Genomic DNA, 27,981 nt, shown 5'->3' on the forward strand with positions numbered 1-27,981 from the left:
CCTAATGATGTGGTAATTAGGGGGAACTAAAATGTCAATGAGAGGTAAGGAGGAGTCTGTTAACCAGGTTTCGGTGAGTATGATCAAGTCTAGGTTATGTGCGATAATGAGGTCTGCAATGTCTGAGGCATGTCTGGGGGCCGATCTACAATTCAGGAGAGTGCATTTAAGCCGAGGATTGATAAGTGAGAAGGAGGGGTCGATGGTGAGAGTGACTTTTTTTAGATTATCGGCAACGATACCTCTATCGTTCTGTTTGGAGGACCTGTGGGGATTGAGAGGAATAGTAGGGATGGGGAGATATGTGGGGACTGTGTGGGTCAAGGGTGAGAGATCATATGAGTGTAGGAGAGATCGAAGGTCGTATGCCGAGAGTGGATTGGCAGTGCGGAGAGGACGGGTGGAAGAATTGCGCGAGGGGATGGATGTCCAATAAGGAGGATTCTGTTTGCAAGGAGGTGGGGGTTGGGAGAGGCGCTTGTAGGGTAAGGAGTTTCTCGGGGGAAAAAGATGACAGGGTTGATTCGAGAATAACTCTTTGAAGGAGTGGAGATCGTCTTTGATCTGAAGAAGAGTTGTCATAATCTTATCCAAGGTGTCGATTGGAACGGTAGAGGTGTTGGAGTAAGAAATGGGTTGGGTGGGTGTGATTTGGTTAGGAGTGAGATCAGATGAAGGCAGATGGGGAAAGGGGGGGTGATGCTTGTAAGGTAGTGCACAATGGAAAGTGCACAATGGTTGCGATGTATGTGACTGCTTCGTCTTTCTAATGTACTTAGTTGCCTTTTAATAGTATGTGATGGCCTTCCTGACATCTAGAGTGTTCAGTGCATTTTCTGTGGCGCCTTTGGATTTGGAAAAAGGCAAGCAACTGGATAGATTGGTTAATGTGAAACCTGGCTACTACCTTAGTGAATCTTGGGTTAGTTCTCAGGCTACATTACCTTTATGCACTTGGAAGCATAGTTCCTGTATAGACAATGCATGTAGCTCACTTACCCTTCTTGGCAACTTGATTGCTACCAAAAGGCTATTTCTAACTGTATGTGATTTACATCTGCCTTTTACAGTGGTTTACAAGGTGGTTTAAATAGTTGTGTTAGAACTGTGTTTAATTTATACACGGATTGATCTTGAGGAGTACACGTTCTTGTCCATTCCAGACATTTTTCGATAGCTAGCATTTTGAAAAGTTGTATGTTATCCAGCTCCATTTTGTACTCTTATCATTGCTGATAGGCGATCCCTTACCAATGCATATGTTTGTTTGCAATAAAACAGATGTGGTAAGTAGTGTACAGTGTTCTCACTAGTTTCACAGTCTCTAGATCTCTGATGTTAGTTCCAGTTGAGAAATCTAAACCATTTAGCAGCATAGCATTTGTGTGTAGCCAGCCTATTGCCTCCATAATGGGTGCGAAGCACCTCTTAGGGAGATGTAGATGCACAATCTCGGTTTTTATGAACAGTACCACCAGGGACAGCAGATTAAGCACTAGACAAGATAGTTCCCCCCTGCATCATTGGTATGTTTGTGAACTTTGGCAACCTTTTACGTGTCCCACGAATACTGCCATTAGGTGTGAGAACTGTAACTGTCTTACTCACATTGGAGCATTAGAATAATTTGCTGATCACTTTTGGCAACAGCATAACTGGGGGAGAGGGAGGCTGGGAAGCATCTGTAAATATCTCTATCCAATTCAGAGACAGTGCATTTTTACCAGGGAGGGCAAGTGATGAAACCTAGATGCGAGGTTTTGGCTTTTTGCATTTTCTACAGTTGCAAACAGATCTATTGTGGATGCTCCCAACCCTAGAAACACGTCTTCTACAATTTCCTGATTGACCTCAGTCTTGTGAGATATGCCCACTTTCTGGTTCCAACTTGTCTTCTTCTACGTTTACCTGTTCTGCTAGTTGAATTACTGTAACTGTGATTTTGGTCTTTATTGTCCATTTCCATATCTCATGTGCTAGTTTTGACGACAGGGTGTATGATTTTCTTCCCCAATGTTTGTTCACATTAAACATCGCTATAATACTGTCCATTTGTATTAATAGATCCCCTTCGTTAATTTGTGTTTAAAAGACTTTTAGTAGTAGAAAAACTGTCTTTGTCCGGATCTCGACAGCAGCCTGGAAATGAGATTTGAAAGAAAACCTGGATTGAGAGAAAGTGGATGTTGAGGAGCTTTGGCAGCGCTCCTTGTTTTTCTTCCTCAACTTGTTCTTGGATTCTTGGCCTTAAACCTACCCAATGATGGCAACTTTGACTGAAAACTGACCCATAGTTCCTATGCTCAGAACTTAGAGAATGTTACCAAAAAGGGTAGACCCAAATTACGTCACTGGGATCCGGGTATCGAACAGTACATTACATAAAGCGGTCCCAACGCACAATTCATCAAAACCAAAATCGACCAAAATCAGAAAATACAATTTAGAACAAACATGTATAGTAATCAATAGTCAGTGTTTTGTAACCACACTGATTGTACATATACATCTTTATTCCAACATTCTCATTAATACAGTGCCCCTAGATGGGAAGGGGAGAGGGTGTGGGTATTCGTGATTGGAGTGAGAATAAAAGGGGTGATTGGAGGATATAAGGTGCAAACCACATAAATCGTCACTTGGACTACATTTTGTTCTGAATGTGATTTTCTGATTTTGGTCGATTTTGGTTTTGATGAATTGTGCGTTGGGACCGCTTTACATAATGTACAGAACTTAGAGAATGACCTCTCTGTCCTGCATGGCCTTCGGGTGTATCAAGGGACACTTGGTGCATGACTTTGTGTCATGCTTAGTCCTAAAGCACCATAAGAAAACGTTATATTGGTCCATCGCCGAAAACTGTTTCTGAAATGTGCAACAAGGCTTGAAAACTGGCATCTTCCGGGACAACATTCCTCCGTAGGTTGTTAAAGAATGTGAGCCTTTTATGAAAAACTAAAAGCAGGAGTCCACATTTTTGAGCATTAAACAAGAGGAACCAACGTCAGCGTGGAGGGGTGGTGCCTTTATATGGTTGTGTCGACATGTTCAGAGGTCGTGGGAAGTCACTATAAAGGTTGATAGCTCCAGATGTAGGCAAACAGGAGCTATTTCAAGAGCTCAGCGGATTCACAAGGTACAAAATCTGTGGGTAGATTTATCCAGCAGAAAAGAAAGCATAAAATCAGACTTCACCAGCACTTGTTCAATTACTCTTGACCACACCCTCTACAATAAGGGTATGAAACATAAGTGACTAGGTCCATGCCAAGTTTTCAAGATATGCATCTCAGATAGATTTACATAGAGTGATATTTGCTGACTCTATGGGACAACCTGAGCTCTAAAACATCAGCTCTAGCCTCAATAACACTCTCAGCAAACATTGGAACATCATCTTGACCTCTCAGTTACTCAGTCTTCTGGGACCACCAACCCGTAACACCCTCACCAGGCCCTATTCCATATGATCCTCGACTGCTGCCCTCCCCACCCTTTTGCTCCAACCACCAGGGCTCAAATGAGTTGATTAATTTGAAGACATTGCTTTCATGCTGCAAATAATTCTTTCAGATAGTTTATATCACAGAAAAAAAGATTACAGGAAGAATGGTTGTCTGCATTACCTAGCTTTATCCTCAAGATTGCCCTGTGATAGCAACACATATCCAACTCTGCCTTTTAGAGTGGAAGGAATTAGCTATGTACCCAGCGATACTCAGATCCTATTCACAGAGCTAATCTCAGTTGTAAACTTAACTATCATATTTAAGCAAAGCATTCTGGTTGAGACTTAAATAAAGTCCACAGTTTTAGTCCAAGCATATATAGAGGTCTAAATAAAAGAATGCAGGAGAATGTGCAATGCAAGTGGATTTCTAATAAACCCCAAATTTTAAGACAGTACACTGTTAAAGTACACTACTTAAGCAATACTGGTTTCTCATAAACCATCTCATTATGTAGCGGACTTAAATACTAACAGATGAAATTACGCTTATTAGTACAGTGGGCATCATTACAATTCCTTGTAACAATCTTAAGCCCAAACGGTTAACAGTATCAACTTCAATTTTACCCAGGTATAAACCTCTCATTAAAGATAATTTTGATATACCTGTATTGTTACAGATTTTAATATTTTTTCCAAGTTTTTATCTCTCGTTTCAGGTTTCCATTTCTTTTCTGCTCCAAAGTGCACACCATAAGCCTCTTCGCCTCTCCTTTCCCTGGAACCTTCAGAACCCCCCAGAAATCTCCCAGTTATCAACACTTTTATAGTGAACCTAAGAATCCTACTCAAATCTACTCTAGGCCTACAAACTCCACCACTGTCTAAAAGGCAGCCAGGCTGAAATAAAAATGGGAATTTAAAAGGAATAGCAGGACCAGAAGAACCTGTACAGAGTCTCCTAAATATATAAAAGGATGAGAGACAGGAGGAGTGAATGAAATACAAAAATACAGTAGCACTGTCAAACCTTCAAGCCAATATCACAGTGTTTTTTTAAAATGTGAAATCTTTGAATGGATTGTTCTTTATGTTTGATGGTTACCAAATATGCACAAAATGATGGTTGAATTTCTCTGAAGATCTAAAGGATCCACTTTGTTCTCCCTTTTACATATTACATGTTTTAGGTTGCCTTTGCTTTGCACAACCACAAATTATGCATTTGTTTTTGTGCCATGATATTAATACGTGCATGTTATTTTTTTATCCAGTTCTTCTTTTTGGGATCCAGTCTGAACATTTCGTACAAGGTTGAACAACATGGTGTACTGTTTTCTTGTGCTCGGTCACCAACATCTTCTAATATTTTAGATAACACTGATGCTTTCCAACACGGTAGTTCTTATCATAGAAAAACTGTGACTCGCACCCTTGGAAAGCAGAAAGGAGAATTCCAGCTGAGGGAACTGTTTTGAAACGAGCGCGCTAGCCTTGTGTAAACTTGGCTTAAACTTATGAACCGGACCACCTAGCTACAAATAAGAGGTATGGGGTCCAATGGTAATCCCAGAGATCACTGATATATCCCTGTGCTTGCGTAGAGAGGGTAGGCCTGGACAGATATATTGTTTGCCTTGATAGGACTATTCAGTGTATACAATTTACTAGTAATGTTGATTACTCTAATTAGTTGTATATGTTTTCTTATTGCAACACAACTGCTTCATAATAGACTACTATAGCATCAATAAATATTGTAAACTTTCCTTGTGTCTTTCTTTGTGTATTATGGACATACAAGAGTGAGAAACAAAAGGTGATGATCTGTTTCTACTGTTCCCTTGAGGACTAAGAGGGTCATGTTCTAGGTTGCCAAATCACCTGTTACTCTGGGAAGGTAAGGAGTTCAGGTGAGGCACTGTGAGCTAGTCTGATTTTGGCATACAGGTACTGATGTGGCAGAGAGACTTCACCCCTACATTCTGCTGTCCTGTCATCCTAAGGCACAGTTCTGTTTCCCGGTAGAATCCTTGTGACATGGCACTACCAACAATGGTCTGTTATTTATTCAGCGGGTCTCCTGAGTAGTAGTTGTGTGTGTCCATAATAACCCTAACACTGGAAACGTCTGTGGTGTTTGGGATAAATCCGCCACAATATTTTAGGAAGCACCTCATTTGCTTTTCTTTAAACTTCTGTTTATTTTTTTTATTTTATTTTTAAAAACAAAAGTCATACATGTACGTCATTTGCATTTACATTGCTATACACGGTATATGTACAGTACTCTTACATGCTTCATCATAGTATTTTAGGGCACTTCCGTCATTAGTACGATACAGCAGAACATACAGCAATAAATATCAAACCTTGGCACCCAAATGGACACGACACATCGCGCGTCACAAGCGTTTAAGTATTACCCAAGTATTTTCAACATGTCACATCTAGAATAGGATACAGTGCTGACGAACCCCTCTATGTCGAATCTCATATATAGCTAGGCTGACGATAGAGCTCAGGATGCAGTGCAACTATATCAATTCAATAATACCTCACTCTTCAAGGGGACACATATGTATAAATGATGTGTGTGCGCGACACTTGCGTTGCACTAGTTTCGGGACTCTCTTACTGATGCTCTAAGTAACATTTCAGGGAGGCCCAAATGTCGTTAGGCCTGGAAGCACTCGGTAACAGTTCCGCGTACGTTGTGAGTTGCTCCTGACAGTACAGCAAATTGTTAATCCATACCTTGAACTTGGGTGCCCTCCCCCTGCCCCAACGGCATGCCACCCGTCTTTTTGCCATCAGCAATGCGAGGGCCACGTATTTGCGGTGCGCTGCCTGCAATGGTTTGACATATCCCAACAGGGCCAACATTGGTGTAGGCTCAATATACACATTGATCATTAAATTCAGGGCTTCAAAAACAAGCTTCCAATATTCATGTACCCTGGGGCACATCTGCCCCGGGGCCCCACACCTATCACATCTATCTGTATCCCTCAGGTTATATCAATGCATCCGTGCAGGGTTGTAGTATAATCTATGTAGAAATTTGTAGTGGATTATGCAAAACCTGCTACTTGCTGAGACCTGCTCCGTCTGCGACGAGAAGTATTCCCACTGGTCGTCTGACATTACAAAGCCTAGCTCCGAGTCCCAGCGTTTTCTAGCTAACGCAGGTGGCTCCTCTCTCTGTGTGTGCACTGTGTGGTAGATCAACAAGACAAGGCGCTTGGCTGTCATGCTTTTAAGAGTTAGCTGCAGCAGTGCAAGGACTGTGGGCTCAGCCGGAAAATCTGGGGTAAGGGTGCAGACGCCTTGGCTCAGATATATATATAGAAAAACATCAAGCGGTGTTTGTAGTAAGCCCTGGAATATGTGCTCAACCTTCAGAACTGACCTTCATAATACATGCCCCCCCAAGTTTTAATGTGTGTGCGGTCCATGAACTTGTGAAACATTGCTTCTTGGAGAAGGGGCATAGTGGGGTGATACACTAGCGGGAGCAGCGGAGAGTATATCAGGAGGGCGCCCAGCATCCGACCTATGTATGCCCATGCTGCAACGGTACAGGTGACAGTAGTCGGCGCCTTTTCCTTTACAGCAAGTGTGTCATACAGTGCACCCTCGATGGGAACGGGATGTGCCAGCCAGTGCTCTGCCGCCACCTGAGGCATATATCGGGGCTGGTGTACCCAGAAATATGCATAATGGGCCTGCGCGCTGTGATAATATAATTAAAAGTTGGGAACCCCGAATCCCACTTGGGAGTAGGGCCGAATGAGAACATTCACTTCAGTCTCGGGTGTTTCCCCCCCCCCCCCCCCCCACCAAGCGCCTTCAGTCTCGGGTGTTTGCCCCCCTCCCTCTCCCCCCCATACCAAGCGCAGCAATTCAGACCTGAGCGCTTAAAAAAAATAGGTCACTGGATGGAACGGTATAGTCATAAACAGATAAAGTAAATGGGGTAGTATCACCATTTTGATTAGGGACGCCCGCCCTGCCATGGAAAGTGGGAGCGTGATCCAACGAGAGATGCTCTCCGTCATGCGCGTGAGTGTCGTACTGTAATTCAGGCGCATCAGCTCGTCCCTATCTCTCGTGACACGAATACCCAGATACCTCAGCTCGTCCTCACACCATTCTAATGGATAGTCCAATGGAAAGCGAACCATTGCAGCCGTCAAAGGAAAAATACAGGACTTTCCCCAATTGATTTGAACCCCAGAAAGTTTCCCAAACACAATGAACTCCCTGAGTTTTGGATTTAGGTTGTGTTGCGGATCGCGAACGTACAGCGTGATATCGTCCGCATATAAGGATATTAATATCTGCCTCATGTTGCACCGCAATGCCCTGTCCTTATGGTGCTGCAGCAGCTTTGCCGCCAATGGCTCAACTGCAAGCGCAAAAAGTAAGGGGGACAAAGGGCATCCCTGCCGGGTGCCCCTTGTGACCGGGAACGCCAGAGACACGCGACATTTAATAAGTACCTTGGCGACTGGTGAGCAATATAAAAGCTCGATCCAGGAAAGAAAGAGGGGGGGGGGAACCCATCCGCAGCATCACCCCAAAGATATAGTCCCCTTCTATCGAATCGAACGCCTTTGTGGCGTACGAAAAGACAGCCGCCAAAGGCAATTCAGAGGACACATTGTTTAACACAGTAAAAAGTGTCCGTACGTTGTGAGATGTGGCCCTTCTGGGAACTAAGCCGGACTGATCAGGCAGAATCAGATTCTCCATCAGTAAGCGAAGCCGGGTGGCGATGAGTTAGGCCAATATCTTCACATCACAATTAGGGAGAGACAGAGGCCTATAGGAGTCGCACTGTTGGGGCAACTTCCCGGGCTTCAGAAGCGAAGTGATGAGGGCTTGTCTCATTGAAGGGGGAAGATGGCCAGTATCCAAAGCGTCTTCGTAGACTTCACGCAGTATGGGGGCCATCTGATCAATGTAAGTCTTGTAGAATTTAATGGGAATGCCAGCCGTGCCGGTGGCCTTCCCGGACTGCATGTGCATGATTGCTTCCCTCACTTCATCTAATTCAAACGGGGCACCAAGAAACTTTCGCTGTACATCGCTCAGCCACCCCAATGCCACATCCCCCAAATAACTATCCAGGTCCAGCTCATCTACTCTGTGCATTTATACTATTTGGCGTAATGTGTGGTAAAGTCATTAAGTATGTTTGCAGTGTCTCTATACACCATCTCCCCCGGGCCCTAAAGCTCCAGCACGTAATTTGTGTAGCGTGGCCTTCTAATCGTGTCTGCTAGAGCCTTGCCCGGCCTCTCCTCTTCTCCATACCGCCGAGCCACCCACTATCTACCCCTGAAACGCGACTCTCTACGAGCCGAATCTATGTATTGTGTGAGCGTCTCTCTGAATTTCAATTGTGTTGGGCCATCTGGGTGCGCAGCTAGTTTAATCTCAAGCGCCCTAAACTCTGTTTCCAGCTTGTGCAATGTGTTCATGATGTCTCTGAGTACTCCCGCCCCCTTAGATATGCAATAACCCTGAAGCGTAACTTTGAAAGCCTCCCATATGGTCTCCACACTCACCACCGAATCTTTATTCTGTACAAAAAAATCACGCACTTCCTCCCTTAGTTCCCCCTGATAAACTGGGTCTAGTAAGAAAGTTGCATGCAATCTCCATCTGCTACGTGGTGGGCCATAATCTACTGAGGATAACGTAAGCCTGACAGGGGCATGGTCCGAGTAGGTTTGAGCCAAGTGTTGCACTTGGAAAATAGCTGGACCCAATCCCCTGGACAGAAAAAAATTATCCAGCCGTGCCAACGATGCCGACTGTGCAGTGTAATGTGTTCCCTCTAATTTGTGGGGGTGCATATGTCTCCAGGCATCTATCAAGTGGTACTCGGTTAGCGTGTCATGTAAGACAGCACGTGCCTTAGTGTAGTGATGGGGGGGCGGGTTGAGACCTATCAATGTCTGGGTCGCGCGCAATATTAAAATCACCTCCCCAAATTACGTAGTTGGAGCCTATGTCAATTATTTTAGCCCATAATGCGGTGTAAAAGTCTGGGTCAGCCATGTTCGGCCCGTAACAGCAGGCTAGGGTGACCGAATCAGACCCCAGTCTACCCCATGCCAAACAATATGGTGTACGCTTCTTTATGAGTATGGCTGTGCCCCTCGCATATGATGAATAAGAGGAAAAGACTCTGTGCTTAGCCCATTTACCAGCAAAAGTGTTGACACCTTGAGGGTTAAAGTGTGTCTCCTGTAACATGGCTATGTGCACTTGGTGCCTGTCCAAATAGATTCACAAAAGGGGGTGGTGATGAACAGAGTGCCTGAATTAAGCAGACCACTCTTACCCAGTCCAAAGATCAGGGCTTGATCCATCACCGTTTTTTAGCTCACTGCACCATCCCAGCTCAGAACTTGGCTATATGCAAATTAGTCTGTTCCTGTCCCAGTGCATGATGGGAACAGGGCAAACCAAGCTACCAAGCCAATTCTTATACTGGGAAGGAAACAAGCTTCCGGGGACCGGTTTCTGCCATTTCAGGCGTCGTCGGCCCGGCTTGCTTGAATCCTGATGGTGCAATGAGCAAGGGACTCACATCTGAGTATACCCTTCCACGCACATGGTGGACAAAATGATTCAGAAAAGGGGGTGGTGATGAACAGAGTGCCTGAATTAAGCAGACCACTCTTACCCAGTCCAAAGATCAGGGCTTGATCCATCACCGTTTTTTAGCTCACTGCACCATCCCAGCTCAGAACTTGGCTATATGCAAATTAGTCTGTTCCTGTCCCAGTGCATGATGGGAACAGGGCAAACCAAACTACCAAGCCAATTCTTATACTGGTAAGCAAACAAGCTTCCGGGGACCGGTTTCTGCCATTTCAGGCGTCGTCGGCCCGGCTTGCTTGAATCCTGATGGTGCAATGAGCAAGGGACTCACATCTGAGTATACCCTTCCACGCATATGGTGGACAAAATGATTCAGAAAAGGGGGTGGTGATGAACAGAGTGCCTGAATTAAGCAGACCACTCTTACCCAGTCCAAAGATCAGGGCTTGATCCATCACCGTTTTTTAGCTCACTGCACCATCCCAGCTCAGAACTTGGCTATATGCAAATTAGTCTGTTCCTGTCCCAGTGCATGATGGGAACAGGGCAAACCAAACTACCAAGCCAATTCTTATACTGGGAAGGAAACAAGCTTCCGGGGACCGGTTTCTGCCATTTCAGGCGTCGTCGGCCCGGCTTGCTTGAATCCTGATGGTGCAATGAGCAAGGGACTCACATCTGAGTATACCCTTCCACGCATATGGTGGACAAAATGATGCAGAAAAGGGGGTGGTGATGAACAGAGTGCCTGAATTAAGCAGACCACTCTTACCCAGTCCAAAAATCAGGGCTTGATCCATCACCATTTTTTAGCTCACTGCACCATCCCAGCTCAGAACTTGGCTATATGCAAATTAGTCTGTTCCTGTCCCAGTGCATGATGGGAACAGGGCAAACCAAACTACCAAGCCAATTCTTATACTGGGAAGGAAACAAGCTTCCGGGGACCGGTTTCTGCCATTTCAGGCGTCGTCGGCCCGGCTTGCTTGAATCCTGATGGTGCAATGAGCAAGGGACTCACATATGAGTACACCCTTCTACGCATATGGTGGACAAAATGATTCAGAAAAGGGGGTGGTGATGAACAGAGTGCCTGAATTAAGCAGACCACTCTTACCCAGTCCAAAGATCAGGGCTTGATCCATCACCGTTTTTTTTAGCTCACTGCACCATCCCAGCTCAGAACTTGGCTATATGCAAATTAGTCTGTTCCTGTCCCAGTGCATGATGGGAACAGGGCAAACCAAACTACCAAGCCAATTCTTATACTGGGAAGGAAACAAGCTTCCGGGGACCGGTTTCTGCCATTTCAGGCGTTGTCGGCCCGGCTTGCTTGAATCCTGATGGTGCAATGAGCAAGGGACTCACATCTGAGTATACCCTTCCACGCATATGGTGGACAAAATTATTCAGAAAAGGGGGTGGTGATGAACAGAGTGCCTGAATTAAGCAGACCACTCTTACCGAGTCCAAAGATCAGGGCTTGATCCATCACCATTTTTTAGCTCACTGCACCATCCCAGCTCAGAACTTGGCTATATGCAAATTAGTCTGTTCCTGTCCCAGTGCATGATGGGAACAGGGCAAACCAAACTACCAAGCCAATTCTTATACTGGGAAGGAAACAAGCTTCCGGGGACCGGTTTCTGCCATTTCAGGCGTCGTCGGCCCGGCTTGCTTGAATCCTGATGGTGCAATGAGCAAGGGACTCACATCTGAGTATACCCTTCCACGCATATGGTGGACAAAATGATTCAGAAAAGGGGGTGGTGATGAACAGAGTGCCTGAATTAAGCAGACCACTCTTACCCAGTCCAAAGATCAGGGCTTGATCCATCACCGTTTTTTAGCTCACTGCACCATCCCAGCTCAGAACTTGGCTATATGCAAATTAGTCTGTTCCTGTCCCAGTGCATGATGGGAACAGGGCAACCCAAACTACCAAGCCAATTCTTATACTGGGAAGGAAACAAGCTTCCGGGGACCGGTTTCTGCCATTTCAGGCGTCGTCGGCCCGGCTTGCTTGAATCCTGATGGTGCAATGAGCAAGGGACTCACATCGGAGTATACCCTTCCACGCATATGGTGGACAAAATGATTCAGAAAAGGGGGTGGTGATGAACAGAGTGCCTGAATTAAGCAGACCACTCTTACCCAGTCCAAAGTTCAGGGCTTGATCCATCACCGTTTTTTAGCTCACTGCACCATCCCAGCTCAGAACTTGGCTATATGCAAATTAGTCTGTTCCTGTCCCAGTGCATGATGTGAACAGGGCAAACCAAACTACCAAGCCAATTCTTATACTGGGAAGGAAACAAGCTTCCGGGGACCGGTTTCTGCCATTTCAGGCGTCGTCAGCCCGGCTTGCTTGAATCCTGATGGTGCAATGAGCAAGGGACTCACATCTGAGCATACCCTTCCACACTCATGGTGGCCAAAATAATTTCAAAAAGGGGGTGGTGATGGACAGAGTATCTGAGTTAATCATAACACTCCTACCCAGTCAACAGATCAGGGCTTTATCCATCACCGAACACTCAGATTATTTACACTTTGTGTGCGAGCTAGTCATACGCACCAGCTTTAGCTTTACAATAAATTGTGCAAACAAATCCAGTGTCCATATAAAAGCCAAGAGGAACAAGCATTGGCATGGCCAATAGGTCTCGCATTTGGGACCTTATAAGTATTTAGTTATGCAGCACAATATCCCTGGTGCAACAACATCAACTGTTGCGTTGCTAAACACTTATAAGGTCCCAGACACGAGACCTATTGGCTATGCTAATGCTTGTTGAAATTAGCCTGTCCAAATAGGCCAATATGTGCTGCTTTTTTGCGCTGGCCACCCAATCCCCTGATTTTCCATGTGACTATATGCAGCTTCTCAGGACTTGTATCAGCCATGGGTCCGTGTGTCTGCCAATAAAGCGGCCCAGATTCAACGGATGTAGGTCAGATCATATATGTGCAAGTACTGCATCGCCAAGCTGTGCGCCAACTGACAATTAACAGCCAGATTCATCATACTAAAATCGGCTCGCAAAGGGCCAGATTCTGAGAATCTGGCCCTTTGCGAGCGCTATTTTTGCATTTGGGATTCATCATCCCAAATGCAAAAATCGCTAATTGCGAAATCGCATTTTTGCGAGGAATTGCATTTAAGGAGTCTCTATTTGAGATTCCTTAAATGCATTTCATCAACCCTTTTCAATTTGCGAATTCGCAATTTCTGGCCGCTGTTTACCACGGAGTCAGACTTCGTGGTAAATAGCGAAAACTCAGCAAAATGCACTTTAGTGTATTTTTCTGGGTGGTATGTTACACACACACATGTCCTTTGGACATGTGTGTGCGCAACATCTGGCTACATTTGCTTTTCAGGGGTGCTACAGGGTGTGCTTTGGACACCCCTGGCACCCTTGAAATCGCATTCTTATTTGCGATTAGCAAATTGCTTATCGCAAATAAGGAATAACTCCCCATTCATTCCTATGGGCCTCTAGGCCCATAGGAATGAATGGGGAGTTATTCCTTATTTGCGATTAGCAATTTGCTGATTTCAATAGCTGTAACAGGTTCCCTCATTCAGGGCCCACTTCAAGCATAGCGCTGCGAGTGCTGTGAGGCAAATCGGGCGCAGGTCAGGCGCTCACCAGTGCAGGGCTGCAGAGGCGGTGTAAATCAAGCAGCGGGCCATCGTCACGCCATGCACAGTGGGGCGGCTGCAGCGGGTTCGCTCGCCAGCAAATGCCGATGCACTAATCCAGCCAGATAGCAGCCGAGCCCCCTCCTGAAGGTTTCCGTCCCCCGCAGCAGATCACGGAAGGATCACAGCGGTAGGTCTCTATCCGCCCGTCTGTGCAGTGCGCTCGCAGTACTGGACAATCAGCGCCTCTCACCTTCTCCTCTGTCGTTCCCTTCGCATTCACAACAACTCTTGAACCATAATCAGCCTGGGCTCCCTTCTCGTTCATCAGACGCCAGGTGCGGCGCTGGGATTACGACGTTTCCGCTTAGTCCGAGTCTCAAGGCCTGCCCACCTCGTGGTCAGCAGTGGAGTTGCCCAGCGCCGCAGGCCGAGTCAGGGTTCCCTAGCAATCCGCCCCTCACTCCGGCCGGATCTTTAGGACGCTAGTGTTGGAGCAGAGATGGCTCAATTCAGTAAATTTTTTCGTCGAGTCTTCCACTAGCCTACAACACCCTCTGGACATATGCAGAAATAGCGGGCAGGGCTTCCGAGCAGGATAAAATAAGGATATATGGGCAAGGCTGCAGAAGTCTCACGACAGTGCGGCCATCTTGCATGGGTGCCACCTAGCGCTCCTGAATTACCTAATTTTATCTGTTGGATGTTCAAGCTTGAACCTTTAAAAGGATAACCCATTTTTGTGTTTGCACTTTGTTTCCTTTACTGTAGTAATAATGGCGCAGCCAGAACCTGTTCCTATTGCTGACAATTGCAGACCTGCAGTTCATGCACATGTAACTTTACATGGCCTTACAAATGCGGGAGGTGACTTTATCTTCGTGGTTGAAGCTCAGGATGGGTATCGTTTAGAAGTCTTTTATTCTTTGGTCAATTTTCCGGCTGTGGATGTTAATACAAGCACATCTTATGAATACACAAATGTCAATCAACCACAAGTATAAAGAGCAAATGGGCTCTTAGAAATACCATTATCACATTGGGAACACGAGAATTGGTTCTGAGGCGCCCTTATACATGTACTTGCACTAGTATGCACAGGTCAACTTAGTAATAAAGGGGCCACCTGGTGAGCATTAGCTGGTTATACATTATTTCCCAAAACAGCGAATCTCAATGCTCAAGACCTACAGCAATAATACACTGGGCTAGTTAGACTATACAGATGCTTAACTCCCTATGTTTCGCCCACCTTGCTGGCTGTACAAACAAGGGCTGGTTTGTGATTGTTCATTCAATTATGGGTGAAATTCCCACAAATCGTGAGTAAATTCCTTATTGGATCGCCCCAAAAACATAATTAAAAACATTGAATTAAAAAAAAGAAAAAACGATTGTGTTTCCCCTACCGGGACCACAAGAAAAGCACAGAATATGGACTATGGCCTTACTCCATGGAATAGATCCCGGAATAGGAAATTGCTCTACTTGGGGCACAGTCTTTGCTGCAGTCTATAACATTAGTCACTGTACTAAGTCTATGCCAGTCTTGCCGGAGGTGTTAAAGCAAAAACAGAATGACCACGGGGAAGTTGCTGCCCTGAATTTGGGGATGAAACTAATGGGAAATTTTCCTGTGGTGCCGCAATGATTCTTTCTAACATTAAAGGCGAAGCTGCATCTTTGGCTATATACCAGCGGCTTGCAGGGATTGCACCAGTCAACCAGGAATGTGAGCTACCTACAATTATTGCTGAAGCATATACCTCTGTAGGTCGCAATAATTTGAGAACCAGACCCAATAAACCTCAACTTGGCAAACCAAATTCCGACAAGGACACTGCCAAGCAGAACCCAGAATTTGTTAAAAAACAATGGGACAAACCCAAACCTAAACAAACAACTAAATCTTGGGGAGGTTCTCCGACACTGAAGCTCTATGAGAGATGCTATCATTAGTGTGATCGCACACAAATACAGGCACCCTAAAGGTATCAGATTTCTGATACTCGTCCTTCTCGTTCCTTTCAGGACTCCTCTGACAATCAATACGAGAGAGAAAGGTGTTCTGACCCCGGTCCTGACGAAGGGGCATGGCGCCCTGAAACATGTTGACCCGCACAGGAGAGTAAGCCCATAAACTTGCTTTATCTCTCCGAATCACTTTTTTTTAACAATACCAGCCAGTGTCTATTAAAAAGTTTTTTCTACCACCAGGCCAGGTATTTTTTTACATCACTTATTCATATCACCCCTGACCCTACTGACACTCACTCCAATTCACTCACATAGCACCCACATTAAAAAGGTGCTCCAGCGTAGTCGCTTGTCGCAGCACTGCCCCGTCCCGCAGCGGGGCGGGAAGACCCCGATGATGAAGCATGACACCAAGGGCCCTTTTGGTGTGTGAGGGGTATTTTAACACAAATTGTGTATTCCACGAACATCAGGATACACACTAACTCTCCGTGAGGTGGACCTTGTTGATTAACTGTACTTTAAGAAGAGGAGGACGTGCCCACCTTGGTGCCATCCAGCACCACCTCTTCACTCCCCCCTTTTGATTTCTTCTACTCCATATTGTTTGGCCTGGTCTTGTTGGAATGGCAGTCTAGAGGTTGCCGTATCCCTCGTTAATGTACTATGTTTTAGTGGATGAGGGCGAGCCAACAAATCAACAGGGAGAGCCAAGTCGAGCACTCCCAGAGCCCATACAGGAGCCACGCCCGACAATTTTTGATCTGTAAACCATGCAGCAAATGTCACTTGAAATGACAGTCTCTTCAGAAGTCCGAAAGGTGTATTGACATCTGGAAGCTTTGTCATTAATACATAAAGTTATAAGTTGCACTGTAAGTACTTTATTAAGTGATCGTTTTCAAGCATGAACCATTAGTGAAATACCAGGCAAAGAAGTTGTCATGTAAACCTTGTATGTGGCCCAAATTATTATAGAGCAACATTATTAAATAAAACACAATAGGTTTTTGTACAACTGGTATATTGATCTCCCATTTTTAAAGTGCTTTTTTCAGCAATAATCAAGAAAAAGAGATTAGGTAAATAAAATATTTGCTTAAGATCACTCAATTTAGGCTGATAAACTGCGAGTTATCAAAATGCTCTGATTTCACTTTGTTCCAATCAGCCACCAAATGATTATCTATTTTTCCTTCATTTACTATGTTAACATTTTGTTTTTTAACTCTTGGTACATTTTTTTTTTTTATATATAGAATGAGCGCAACCTAAAGATATTGAGGCGCTTTATGTGAGCACCGATTACATTATTAGTTATATTCATTTTTAAAGACACAACGAGATTAAGTGATTTGCCTGGAATTACAGGTTGTTGAGCGGACGCCTGACTGGAACCTGGTTCTCCAGTTTCAAAGTCAGCAGCTCTGGCTGTAATGCCACATTCTGGGTAGAGGTGGGGTGACAGACAGAAACCACTTGAAATCTTACCTCTTATGGGCTGGAAGTTCCAACAGGACCTTTTGCTAAGCCAGGCTTCAGGCTTGAGCCTGGCTCGAGCTGTCAGTGGCTCGCCCACCTATGTTTCAATGCATCCACAAATTTGCCCGGGGTGTGCGGCCAATTAGGACAATTACAGTCTCAAATTGCTTAACGTTTCTTCCTCTAATAATTACACTGTGCTGTTCTGGTTATTCATAGAAGCCATGAAGCTGCCTTGTAGAATGCTTACATCTGAGTGTTTTAGAAACTCTAACTGTTGTAGAACTCAGTTGCTTGGAAACAGTGATAGTCTCTTGTTTCCTGATCACTGCATCTGCCCTCTGTGGATAGCACTTCCTCCCATAGAGTTTGTGAGAACTGGTACGGCGGACCATTCTAAACTCCTACTTTTGTATGGCCCACCAAAGCCTGGAAGACTCTGCATAACGCTACATATGTAATCCATGGATGGTCTATTACGCTTAAAGTTACATTTGATGTGTAGCCTAATGCTGCAACATCCGCAGTTTTTCTGTTTTCTTTGCAAGACCCCGTCCTACTGATCAATTCGCACTTAGTATTTGTTTTTGTCTGTCTGTATCTGTTTTTGAGAGAACCGTCTTGTGATGTGCCTTTAAAATGTGCGACGTTTTACGTAATGAGGGGCACACCAAGCCCTACTCTTGGTCCTCAGTGTTGAGGTTGGCGTTAAGGCTGAACTTCAGATTTGCGACCTTGCTTGTCAGTAGGGTGAACGATTTCGGGGAAATCTTTTTAGGTCTCTGTAGGTGAAAGCCTCTTCTGTACCATACTGAACAAGCATTGGTATAGCCAATAGGTCTCGCCTTTGGGACCTTATAAGTGTTTAGCCATGCAACACTTGATGTTGTTGCACCAAGGATATTGCGCTGGATAACTAAACACTTATAAGGTCCCAAAGGCGAGACCTATTGGCTATGCCAATGCCTGTTCTTTCATGAAATGACAAGCTTATGGGGGAAATTATGCCTATTTATTTAACATGAAAATAGACTATTTTCAGAAACCGGCAAATTGATGTTTCAGACAAATCGAAAGCAATTCAGAAATATATTTTAACCCGCTTTTTGAGAGATGAGCCGAGTAGATTTCACGTAACATTTTTGCTGATTTCCCGTGATTGGTACTAGAGGACATAATACTCCATCTTGAGTGGAGGCATTTCATCCTGGCTATTGATAAAACATTCTGTATAATTTCAGACAGATTACACCAGTTTGCCTTAAGCAAGCAAAACTGATGTAATGTGTCTGCTCTCTGACCCTATAAGTGCTTTGTACTTTTACAGCAGCATTGTTATGGGAGCCTGTAGGAGTCATTGTGCTTTGGTGTCAACAGCCTGGAGTGCAGACAGTAAGTTAGCTAATTTTTTATGAATTTGCGGCCTTTGGTTGTGCCACCATTTATCAACGTGGTGAGTGGAAGGCTTGTGTGACACCACTACATTTTTGGAATACTTGATTTCTGCCCAATTAGAACCTTTATATTTTCAACCTCCTTTATCTCCCAAATCCGTTAAAGAAGTTGCAGTTCACTCTCCGTGTCCAATTTAAAGCAGGTATTTATGCCCACACTTTGAAAGTTCACCAGTCACCACTGGGCCAAAGCGCTGTCTTACAAAAAAAAAAAACCCACACACTTTTACTGTACCTTCAAGCCACGTAATGCTCGGCTAAATGGTCTCTTAGTAGCAGAACTTGAGGACAATTATACAAATGCAACTACAGGCATTTTAAATAGATACTATAGAGATCCAATCTTGAAGAGCAGAATGCTTCGTCTAAGGGTGCATGAGGGCAGTAAAGGGCAGGGTGGTGAGCCTCTCTTTAACGAGCTGCTTGCCGGAGGAGTTCTCACAGGAGCAGTGTGGACCAAAGGGAGAATGTCGTATCACCCTGACAAGCAGCAAGTCTGTCAGATCCTGTAGGGTTTGAGGGAGGGATGTCAGGGGGAGATGAGGTGGGACTCATGTTGCCCAGCATTATACTGGACACAGCCCATGAAGCAGCCAGAGGTAAAGAAATAAAGAGCGGGGAGTCTCACACCATGAATAACTGGTGGTACAAGCACATTAAGGCATGTTGGCTACAATGTGTTACACATGTCCATTGACGCATATACAGCTGCTGAAAGAAATACGTTTGGGGGAGTGGGGGAGAAAGGCTCACCTTGATAAGCTGCACGTCCGTCAGGGCCCGTACGCTGAAGTCGGAGATGTACTGCTGACCTGTGGAGCAACTGTGCGGGTTGTTGCTGGTACTGACAGTTGATGAGATGGAGTCGGAGCGCTCGTGGGTACTGAGAGATGCCGAGCGGTTCAGAGCACTCACGTGAGAAGGAGACCGGAGCTCTGGTGAGAGAGATTAAGACAGAGTCACTGCAGGCACACACAGAACACATGCATGCAGCCAGATAGGCTGAAGAGAGTCACGAGAGAGACAGAAGCAGAACTACAGAGAAGTGGTGGCGAACAACCAGACACAAATAATGCAGATAGGTACATCCGCACTAGAGGTCACAAAAAGAAGAGGGGGGACCATCAAACAGGGCTCTGAGTGTCCTCCATGAACAGAGCCAACAAACACAGGCTGAGATTCACTGGACTGACGGAAAACAGGCGCAAAGAGTACACACACAAACTGCAGTAGTCTTGGGAAAAAAAACAACTCAAACTGGATATACATTATTGACAAAAAACGTGTTTCTACACCTACATGCTGTCTAAATGGAAATACATGTTTGGATGGTGCCCGTTGCAGGAATAACATGGTGCAGCCAATAAGACAGGGACAAAACTGGTAAATAGGAAGTGGGTTTGAGAGAAGAGCCATAAAATAAAGACAAAGTCACCTGGGATACAAAAGGGAATACACAGGGTACAGGGACCCAACTGAGACAGATTCAGCAAGCATAATCTGGTGCTAACATAGTACTTGGAGGAATGACAAACAAACAGAAAAACGAAATGAATACATATAGACTGGACAGAATTAGGAGAAACACTGACCTCACAAAAGTGGGTGGACACACATACTTCTAAATGAAAACAAAGTTTTACAGACACATTTAACTCGCATAACTCCAGCATGCAAACTCCAACCACTCACCAAGTCTCGCGTGCACAGCACATTTGTCTCTTAGCAGAAAAGTTAAATAAAATCACCATTCGTGAGATGCCCTCCTATTCTCCGGAGCAACAACATGCAGGGGGATATAACCCCCTTTTGTGGCACAATAGAAGAGTGTTCCACAGTATGGCTCAAATAAATACACACTTTTCACATCAATGTGATGTAATATCATAGCTAGGAATTAAAGGCAAGTGTGAATATAAGTGTGTAACTTAAGAACCACAAGGTAACCAAATGCCCTGAGAAAGCAAACTGAAAGTCCAAAGGTGCAACAAATACAAACTGCCGGTCCAGTTGCCCTGTTAAATCCTGAAGCTTGTGTTCTTCCAAGGAATAACATAGAAGACAGGCAACAGATTAGCAAAGGGGCTGGAATTTCAAACATCCCTTGCAATCCTCAGCAGATCAACAAGGATAATTTACTTAAGGTGACCTACAGTAACTTTCCAATGTGTAGGTTTCTTTTGCCTCTTCACATGATGTTACTGTCCCTTCAATTCTTTGTTTAATCATGGTCGGCCTTTCTGCTGTAATGGAGGTAATCCGCCCATGTGCACTCATGACAATTCTAATGTGTCTTGTCACCTCAAATTCAGTATCATGCTTACTTTAGGAATGTGCCATTCTGTTTGCACTTGATGTCCTACCTGTTTGCCCACCTACAGGGGACCCTGCTTCATTTCAGATAGTACCTTGTATTCTCTAAAAGATGTTAAACCTCTCCGTGTGCAGGATCTTGGCTCTATTCAATGTTTCTTACCTATGGACATGATCTATCGGGCTTTGTCTCAGGTTGTTTTGATTGGGCTCACATAATATCCCTGTATGCTATCTAAAAAGTACAGAGAGCTCACAAGTAGGTTATGGTTCACCACTGTAAAGCACCAGTGGGAAATTGCTAAACATCATCCAGAGTGGAATTACCAGTTTCAAACTAGCAATTTCGGTAGTAACAATGTGACACAGTTTTTCAATGTGTTTTGCATTGCTAAATCTCTATCCACCTAAACTGCTTCAACAGTGACAGACATCTGTAACGGAAAACATGGAAAGCCTTCCACCTACAAACCTACAAGATGGAGAGAGCGTCGGAAATATTTAGGAGATTAAAGATCGCTATGAAGAGATAATGTTAGTCAGGTGAAGTACAAGTATTATTCTTTCCCTGCCCACTGAGTCTGAAGTTGAGTAATTGTACTGCGGTATCAAATTTGCTAAATAAGCAGCTGCAACAGTGTGCAGTCATGATTGGAAAAATACGTAATTCCGAGAAAGACATTTCATACATTGAAGGGTCTGCTACCATTTTGACCTTCAAAGGGCTGGAGAACCTGCAGAAGCAGTCGTATAACTACTGGATCTTGATGGAACATGGTGATTACTAGTGCACTGTACTTGGTCCATGACATATGGGGCTACTGAAAACTGCAAACACAACTACAAGACATGTGTTTGCATGAGGGATTAGTCCACGGTAGAGAATAGAGGCCATAAAAGGGCATTTAAATTCATGATCACAGGGTAAGAAATAAAGGATCGATTCTAAGGCAGAGAACCTGCATAGCAAAGACGCAGACAAAATAAAAGAATTGGTCATTAATGATGTACAGCATGGTTGTAAAAAGGAATACCTACAATGAAAAACAAACCCTAAGTACATAACATGCCTCTGAAAGTCTCATAACCTATAGTCAATTTATGGTTCCTTTCTACAGAACAGGATACAACAGCATGTTCATGTTGGTATATGGGACTGAGAAAATGCTGTGCATGGGCCAGCTACTTCGGTAGTAACAATGTGATAAACATAAAAAATACCTAATAAAATCCTTGAGTATATTCTAATAGAAGACACAGACTATATCACACAGAGCTAACTGGGGGATAATCCCTTTTAGGACGAAATCCCTCACCCACCGAAGATGCCATGTTTCATCATTTGGGATTCTCATCTCAGAAGAAAACCTAGTTCCTCTGAGGGCTACAACCCCCTCTCTGAGAGGGAGGAGCACAGGGATGTGTTGATGTCGACTCTGCACGGATATTCTAAATCCACCAAATGAGACAAATAGTGCAGATGAGGGCGCAGCGCAAAAAATGATTCAACATTATGGGAGTGGTGATAAAACTAGCTAGAGAGAACACAATACATGCTTTATTTGTATGCTCTTGCTGCCAGGATTAAAAACAGTGCACCTGCGGTATGGATTTAAACCGCATGCGTGAGATGAAATATAGTGGTCAACATGTTTCATCCGTGGTAAACCGCAATCGGGCAGGGCTTTTGTCAGGACCTAAAAGATACTGATGCTTAAGTGATATGTGATGAAAAAGAAATTTAGAATCAACTACGGAACCATTGGCGCTTCCTGGGTAAATTGCTTCACCTCAACCTGGCGACAGCTCAGGGAAGGGCGCACCGCTCTCTCCGTCGGTGCCTTAGACGAGCAGAGTCAGTAACTCAGAGGAGAATCCCAAATGATGAAGCATGCCACCTTCGGTGGGTGAGGGATTTCATCCTAAAAGGTATTTCCCCACAGTTAGGTCTGTGTGATATAGTCAGTGTCTTCTAGAATAGACCCAATGATTTGGTTTGGTATTTTTGATGTATAGAACTGGGGATGTAATCCTGTGCAGGTCTTTAAAATGTTCCCTAAGACCCTTCCTCTAAATCTTTCTTTGTATAGCATTCCTCTAATAAGGACATCCAGCGTAGAGAAAAAAACAATTCTCTTTTCCCAGAACTGCGTCCCTAACAATCGCCAACAACAGGCATAATGAATATGCTACTTACCAGTATGCATCTGTTCTTGGCATGTAGGGCTGCTAACATTCATATCTATTGCATAGATCGCCGCCTAGTGTTGGGTCCGGATGATTGCACATTGTTGTCCTGGAAGAGTCTTCGAAGTATCACGAGATAGGTGGCTCCTCCCCTGGACTACAGTGCGCATGGGCATCGACTCCATCCCCAGATTGTTTTTAGCCATTGTGGCAGAGATGGAGTGAAATAGTGTAAAGGATGCCCATGCTAATGATTGAATGCAAGAGAGTATCTGCAGCCGCTACGGGCACCGGGGAGGAGGGTGGGCGATATGAATGTTAGCAGCCCTACATGCCAAGAACAGATGCATACTGGTAAGTAGCATATTCAGTTCGAGGCATGTGGGCTGCTAAATTCATATCTATTGCATAGAATACATAGCAGTCCCTCCATTAACGGCGGTTGCCCGTGCCAGCTGCAGAAGTTTGAAAGAGTGTCTTGAGAACAGCCTGTCCTACAGCTGCTTGCTGCTTGGAATGCACATCGACACAGTAATGTTTTGTAAATGTGTGCGGTGTAGACCACGTGGCTGCTCTACAAATGTCTTCCAAAGGAATGTTCCCTAAAGCCATGGAGGCCCCCAACTTGCGTGTGGAGTGCGCCCTTGGGGGTATTGTTAAAGTACGTTTAGCTTTTTGATAACAGATCTGAATGCACTTAACAATCCATCTGGCTATTCCTGCTTTGGAAATAGGGTTGCCTTTGTGCTGGGCTGAGAAGGCAACAAAAAGTTGTTGTGTTTTCCTAAAGTGTTGTGTTCTGTCAATGTAGTACATTAACGCCCTTTTAACGTCTAATGTATGGAGCATTCTTTCTGCTACAGTTTGTGGGTTTTGAAAGAACGCGGGCAGATCAATAGTTTGGTTGATATGAAACTGTGACACCACCTTAGGAAGGAATTTGGGGTTAGTGCGGAGCACTACCCTGTTTGAATGAATCTGGATGAATGGCTCTTGGATCGTGAGCGCTTGTAGCTCACTAACACGCCTGAGCGATGTAATAGCAATGAGAAAAGCCACATTCCATGTCAGGAATTGAATCTCGCATGAGTGGAGTGGCTCAAAAGGTGGTCCCATCAGCCGAGTGAGGACCACATTGAGGTTCCACACTGGAGCTGGTGGTGTTCTCGGAGGAATGACACGTTTCAGTCCCTCCAGGAAAGCTTTAATGGCAGGCACCCTGAAAACAGAGAGATGCTGCCTGTTCTGGAGATAAGCCGCTATGGCGGATAAATGTATCCGAATGGAAGCGTACGCTAGATTGCATTTGTAAAGATGTAACAAATAGCAGATGATGTTAGGAATGGATGCATCTAGCGGGTTGATGTTGTGGTCTGTACAGTAAAAAAATCGCAGCCTGTTGCTTCGGTCTCCTTAGAGGGTTAAGGCCGGTGCTTAAGTTCTTTGATGCCCCGACTAGACAGCTTGTGGTCCAGGCAACCGTCATCTCTCGTCTGGACTATGCCAGCTCTCTGCTGGCAGGGGCTAACCAGGCTGAGTTAACACGCCTGCAGCGGGTGCAGAACGCCGCGGCGAGAGCCATTGTTGGACTTCCTAAGTTCTCCCCGGTGTCTCATGTCATCCGCTCCCTGCACTGGCTCCCGGTTAGGAAGCGTATCCTTTTCAAGGTCCTGTGTCTGACCTTTAAAATCCTTAGAGGCATAGGTCCTGAGATCTTGGCCAACTCTATTTCTTTCTATGTCCCTACCCGTAACCTTCGATCGCAAGGTCAGGCCCTTGCTGTTGTCCCCAGATTTAGGCTCAGCAGGATGGGAGGCCGTTCCTTCAGGGTGAGAGCTGCGTCAATCTGGAACACCCTCCCTGTTGAAATTCGGCTGATAGAGGACTTGCTGTCGTTTCGTAGAGCCATAAAAACTTTCCTATTTTAGCCCCCCTGTTTTAGCACTTTTTTGTAGCATTTTTGCCTTGTTGTGTTATGACTGCTCCGTGTCTCTGTGCCGGGATGCTCCTTCGCTGGAGTCGCTGTGCGCATAACAAATTGTTATAACATAACATAACATAACATAACATAACAAATGACAAACCGCTTCCATTTTGCTGCATAGCAAGCTCTGATGGTGGGCTTTCTTGCCTCCCGGATGATGTCCATGCATTCAGGAGGCAGGTTGAGGTAGCCAAACTCTAGGACCTCAGGAGCCAGATCGCCAGATTGAGTTGTTGCGGATCTGGATGCTGAATGTCGCCATGGTTCTGCGTCAAGAGGCTTGGGGAGAGATGCAGCCTTTGATGCGGTACCACGGAAAGTTCCAGAAACGTGGTGTACCATGGTTGGCGTGCCCACGTTGGAGCAACCAGGATGAGCGTCATCGAGTGTTGCTTTAGCTTTCTTGCCACCAGCGGAATGAGAGGCGCTGGGGGAAAAGCGTTGGCAAATCTGCCTGACCAGTTCATCCATATCGCATTCCCTTGCGATTCCGGGTGAGGGAACCTGGCAGCAAAGCTTTGGCATTTTGCGTTTTCCCTTGTGGCAAAGAGGTCTATCTCTGGATGACCCCACTGCTGGAAGTACGGGTGGAGTACTGATGGATGTATCTCCCACTCGTGCATTTGATGGCTGTACCTGCTGAGCAGATCCGCCATCTGATTGTCCTTGCCCGGGAGGTGTTCCGCCATGAGGAAGATGTTCCTCTGAATGGCCCACTTCCACATGCTCTGAGCCAGATGAGACAGCTGTGGAGAGTGAGTACCTCCCTGCTTCTGGATGTAGTACATGGCTGTTTTTAGACCTGACACCTTTTGGCGTGGTTCTTCCCCCATCTTTTCGCCTCTGACTCATGTGTTTTGATGCTGTGCTGGATTTCGTTTTTGCTGATTTAGATGTTTTGGACACTCTGCCACTGCTAATCAGTGTCAGAGTGTAAGTGCTCCTTCTGTAAATTGTGATATTGATTGAGTATACCTAATTGGCATATTTGTATCACCACGAATTCCCTAGTAGAGGGCACTGTGTGTGCCAGGGCTGGTGATGACAAATGCTACTAGTGGGCCTGCAGCGCAGATTGCGCCACCCACATGAGTAGCTTTTAAAATGGTGACTCAGGCCTGCCAGCGCAGGGCCTGTGTGCAGTCAGTGACTGCCATGTCAGCCTGGCCAGTGTCCCCACTGGCTAGGCCCAATCCTTCCCTGTCTGTGCACATCAGTCACCCCTATGGAAGGCTCAAGGTACCCCCCTGGGCAGGGTGCAGTGTATGGATAAGGTAGAGCATGTGCTAGTGCAGGTACTATGCTCTGGTAGTGGGCTACAGCCATTTTGTGTGCTCACTGCTGTAAGGCTATCTTGCTCCATAGAGTAACATGGAGGGGGGCTGGGCCCATGTGATACCAGCCTATCTCCCCATAGGAACAAGATGGGACATAAGTGAAAGATATCCCTGGACTCAGAATTTAATGACACATCTTTTAGTGAAGGGTGTTTTTAAATCCTGTGTTGGAGAATAGCACTTTTAGAAAGTGGCTGTTCTCTTGTCTAAACCTTTTTCTGTGTGCCTGGGTTTGTGGAATGTCTGCCTGGTCTGGATGTGACAGGAAGGGGCTGCAGAGCCCCAGAGGAGAGGGTCGGAGCCATCCCGGGGATGAAAGGGCACATCTGCCTGCTTGGGAGGAGGGAGGAAGGAATGCCAGATAAGTGCTGGGCTGTGCCTGCCTACCTCCCCCACATTAGCTCTCTCCTGGTGGTCAACTGACCCCACTGGCCCTGAAGCTGACAGGAAGAAGAAAGCCAGAGACACCTCAGTGCTCCGCAACCCCCAGAACTGGTTTAGACTGGACCCAGGGCCTCCATGCACAAAGAACTTCAAAGACATTGGGGGGTATAAGGAAAGGACCCCTGTCTGCAGAGAATTAGATTCTGAAATTCTGCAAGCAAGAAGGAACCCTCGCTGGAAGGAGGACAGCTAGAGAACTGAAGGAAGACTGCCTTGCTGTGTGCTCTAAGGGCTGACTTGTTCTGCTGTCCACCTGGAAGCTAAGGAGAAGAAAGGGACTTTGCTGTGTGCTGTGACCCTGCCTACTTGAAACTGCCAAGACTCTGCTGTGTGCTGTGTCTACAATCTTGAATCTCCAAGGGCCTGAGAAGAGCTGGCCCCCTGTCTGCAACCCAGGAACATAAAGGTTGCCCAAGGAAACAAGACTCTGCGGTGCCCCCTGAAGCTGCTGTGTGGCAAGGAGATCGTGAAGCTGCTGTGTGCAGGGAAACTCGGGGACTGCTGGACTAAGCCCTGCTGATTGCCCCGTGTAGCGCGCTGGCTGCTCTCTGTTCTGCTTGAGAGCGCCGCGCTGTCTACTAACTGCTGCATCTCAAGATCGACGTGTTCATCGACACGTGCTGGTGGGGGCCAGAGGGTTCTAAAGCGCTCCAGCGTGGTGAGGGCTAAATACGCTTGACCCGTCTCAGCATCGCCGCGGGCCCGGGCCCTGAAATCACCCCCGAAGGTCTGCTCGCAGCCACGAAGGGGCCGCGCTGTGGTTGGCTGCCGCCGTAGGCCGAGGGAGAAACGCCGCGACCGGATTGGTCGATTTCCCCAGAGCAGGCGGTGACGTCACGGGAGGCTCGGCAGAAGCGCCGCGACCGGATTGGCTGATTCCCCCTGCGTGGTGGTGTCGTCACGGGAGGCTCGGCTGAAGGGCCGCGACAGGATTGGCTCCCGTCGTCAAGGACCTCGTCTGCCTGCGTAATCACCGCCGGGACCGGGGAAGACTGACCCGACCTCGCCGAGGGAATTGTAGGAGTGCTCGAGTCCCCGGCCTGCCGTCTCTGCTCCTCGCCGCCCCCGAGAGACTGGGA

The 27,981-nt window shown here is 45.8% G+C and overlaps 1 protein-coding gene across 2 annotated transcripts in view; it reads right to left on the minus strand.

The window, feature by feature from the left end:
- The window catches only part of CNNM4 (cyclin and CBS domain divalent metal cation transport mediator 4), a 331,971-nt gene that overhangs the window by 14,063 nt on the left and 289,927 nt on the right, over positions 1-27,981 (minus strand). The window contains exons 6-7 of one of the 2 annotated variants that reach the window (XR_013602507.1): positions 18,150-19,572; positions 16,902-18,023 (exon numbers count right to left, since the gene is read on the minus strand). Coding sequence is in view for 1 of the 2 variants with exons in the window: in XM_078666969.1 (XP_078523095.1) it covers positions 19,391-19,572 (182 nt within the window). In the remaining variant the exon portion in view is untranslated. Of the gene's footprint in view, positions 1-16,901; positions 18,024-18,149; positions 19,573-27,981 lie in introns of those variants that run through there. The other variant, XM_078666969.1, reaches the window with a different exon arrangement.

Source organism: Lissotriton helveticus, chromosome 11 (assembly GCF_964261635.1).
Source record: "Lissotriton helveticus chromosome 11, aLisHel1.1, whole genome shotgun sequence".
In the NCBI taxonomy this organism is placed as follows: Eukaryota; Metazoa; Chordata; class Amphibia; order Caudata; family Salamandridae; genus Lissotriton; species Lissotriton helveticus.